This window comes from Apis dorsata, unplaced genomic scaffold (assembly GCF_000469605.1).
Source record: "Apis dorsata unplaced genomic scaffold, Apis dorsata 1.3 scaffold_135, whole genome shotgun sequence".
Taxonomy (NCBI): domain Eukaryota; kingdom Metazoa; phylum Arthropoda; class Insecta; order Hymenoptera; family Apidae; genus Apis; species Apis dorsata.
The window spans coordinates 285,220-288,653 of NW_006263427.1; the positions used below are offsets into that span (position 1 = coordinate 285,220).

Below are 3,434 nucleotides of genomic sequence, written 5' to 3' on the forward strand. Positions count from 1 at the left end.
GAAATAGAAGCATTTTTGCATTATTAATTAAATTTTTCTTGATAAATTTATTTTTATAATATTTTTTATTTATTTAAATAAATAATATATTATATAATTTATTTTATATAAATAAATAATATATATATATATATATATATAAATTAAATATAATTTTTTTTCATGATGTTAAAAATGTCTTTTATTGAAAAAACTTTAGATTGGAATTTATATATATCTACTTATATATCTATTTACTGCACCAAACTACAGAAAATTCATTTAAGGATCTAATTCTATAAAATTTTAAAAATATTTACATTTTTTTTGAAGTACTCATTTCCAAAAATTTTTTACAATTGTAATTTCTATAGTTTTCAACGAAGTAACATTACATAAACTATTTATATTATTCTTGTTTTTGTTATGTTTTCTTTACATTGCTTCTAATATGAATGATGTATATAGTTACATTTCATGTCACGCTAGTTCGTCCTTGACATTTCAAAGGAAACAGTTGTAAATCTATTTACAAATAAAAATAACAAATGTCCGAATAAAAAAATAAATGTAAAATACAATGTGATATTTTGTAACAAAGATAATTTCATTTAAAAAAAAAAAAATTTTCCGGAAACTCTAAAATTTGAAACGGAAAAAGAGGGCGCGCACATCATGGCGCGTCGCCCTTACGACTTCCGGTAAAACCACGTGACCTAGCTAACGGTCGCTGTTGCCCTGAAGCGTCATGGAAATTCCCATTCCCGAGCAACAACCCCCGCCCCCTTCTCTATGTACATACCCCCTGCTCACCCCCTCCCCATTAAAGTCCCCACTATGGCGTTGTCAGGTACTTATGTACATCCCCCACTCCTTTGCAAAATTCTCTTCCCCCACTACCTAACTATTGGTACCGGATGTGCGGCAACGTCGCAACCGTTAAGTACATAAGGACGAGTGGGAGGGGGACGAAGGGGGGTACGAGAAAGAACTGGCAACGTGTACCACATTCAAATCTGGACAGAACCCGGTCGGCCTCTCGGTTCACCTCCGCACAAAACAGCAGAAAACGCGGGCCGCGAGAGAATTGCGTATACGTATAAAACGAGCAATCGACAACAGTTCTATACGATCTGTTTAAGATTATTTGTGCACATTGTCGTGTATCTTTATTGTCAAGTATAGACACGAAATAGATTTCTAAGGCAAGGCGCATTTCGCGGCGCCCTCGTGCGACGACCCTTTCGCTTTCCCCCCGTAAGTGTGAATTTTGCGCGCGCGCACATACAGTTTAATGTAAATGTCACGGGAACGTAGGGGTAGCGTGACCGTGTGGCGGAAGTGTTGTTTTGTGTTGTGGAATTATGTGCATGGACATTCAGGTTAACGAGAAGAAGAAGAAGATGACCGACAGGAGTGTCGACGAAGACGTACAAATCGTCGAAGCCCGAGTCAACAGAGGTAAGTTTTGAGGTTATGGGTGGCGGCGGCGGTCGCGGTGGCGGCGACAGCAGACTCGCGCGTATCATTTCCCCCTCTCTTTTATATACTCCATCTCTTTTTCTCTTTCTATTATCTGTATTCCTCTCTCGTTAGGTTCTCTTTCTATCCCTCTTTATCTTTCGTTGTTTCCTCACTTGATTTCCTACCACGTCCAATCACGTTACCCTCGCTATGTTGTACCAGTGCCCAGTGCCTAGAAGGTACACATCGTGCTTTCTGTTTTCTACGAGCTGCGCCTCGTGCAGACCCGGCGAAACGTGGTTCCTCAATACGACTACCTGTCAACATCTGAACATATACACATACATCTTTCATGTTGACAATATACCGTTGCTACAACGACACGTGGAATCTAAATAGACATTCTATCTTCTCAAAACTTGACATATTACTTTTCAGCGATTTTTTGCTATTACATTTTTTTATAGATAATAAAATTGATTAATTTTTTTTGTTTCTTTTTAAGTTTTTTAATCATTTTTCAAATATTTATAAACATTACATATATTATAATCTATTGAATATTGAATATTGAATATTGAATATGTAAAATATTTTAAATTTATTAATTCCTATATAATCTAAGTATTGTCTAAGGTTTATATATGTGCAAATGAATACATATTTTTTAATTTGCTTTTAAATTATATTTCGATATTATATCTTATATAATACATCTTATTATAATATCTAATTTTAGATATTATCAAAATATTAATAACAAATATAGAGAAAGAAATTTACTATTTTTAAATTGTTGTTTATTGATTACTGTATTTACTATATTAGAACATTTGTATATTAAATGTATGAAATTAAGTAAAAAATATTTAATAATATATAATGCTTGATATTTGCAAAAATATTCCAGCAAATATACATATACATATATTGATTATAGCTATTTAATATTAACAAGCACAATAAATTGTTAATGATAAAATTTATTTACAATACATTTCAATATATGATCAATAAAAGGATGTTAATTCACATTTCATTTTATCCGCGTGTGCTTGCAGAGGATGACGTCACGGTTTATTTAAAGCAAATGGTAAGATGATCCTGGTAATATCGTAGATATTTTTTTTGTAAAGAAACTGTATAATGAATACTTAAATTAAAGAACCATATAACTTTCATAAAGATAAAATATTATGAGAAACTTGAGGCATATCATCTATTGTTAAAAAGTTGTTTATATTAACGAAAGATATTGTTAAATATATCATTTATGGACAAATATATATATTTTATACAAATATAAATACAATCAAATAATAATGATTGTACACTTATTTACAGATTAGCTATTAATTAAGCTTTATATATTGCATTGAGATTAGGATAAGAAGTTATAAAAAACATTTTTATATCATCAAATTATATGATTAGCATTATTTTTTGTCATATGTATGAAATTACGTGAAAAACGTATCGATTTTATTTTAGAATAAAAAAAATATTATATATATTCTAATTATTGAGTTCATAAGTTTTTTTTCTTAACCTATTTAATTAATCTTATTTTATTATAATATGATAACTATGATAACAATTTTTCTGTTATAATGATTTAATTACAATTTTTCTAATAATTTAAGGTTAGAATTTTTATAGGAACTCTAAATTAAATTATATTTTATATTCTAACCTTAAATAGAAAAATTATAGAAATTGTTTATAGCATGGCACAATTAGCGATTCCTATATATATTTAAATTTATTATTTATTAGATAAAAAAATAATAAAATTAAATATGGAGAAATATTGAAAGTTTATTAGTTAATCAATTATAGATATATAACGATTATTTATCTGAGGTTATATTTTTTAAAATAATTAAAAATTTATTAACATTCACAAATATGCATAATAAAATGTAAACATTATTATTATTACTATTATTATTATTACTATTATTATTATTATTATTATTATTATTATTATT

The 3,434-nt window shown here is 28.6% G+C and overlaps 1 protein-coding gene and 1 long non-coding RNA gene across 2 annotated transcripts in view; one reads left to right on the forward strand and one right to left on the reverse strand.

Annotated features, from left to right (window-relative positions):
- Window positions 1-158: 158 nt before the first annotated feature.
- LOC102674607 overlaps window positions 159-3,434 on the forward strand; it is a 16,601-nt gene continuing 13,325 nt past the window's right edge. The window contains exon 1 of the mRNA XM_006613168.2: window positions 159-1,440. Coding sequence (XP_006613231.1) covers window positions 1,344-1,440 — 97 coding nt within the window. The 5' untranslated portion in view covers window positions 159-1,343. The remainder of the gene's footprint in view (window positions 1,441-3,434) is intronic.
- The window catches only part of LOC116185235, a 3,509-nt gene continuing 1,206 nt past the window's right edge, over window positions 1,132-3,434 (reverse strand). The window contains exon 2 of the long non-coding RNA XR_004150038.1: window positions 1,132-1,770. This is a non-coding gene — a long non-coding RNA (uncharacterized LOC116185235). The remainder of the gene's footprint in view (window positions 1,771-3,434) is intronic.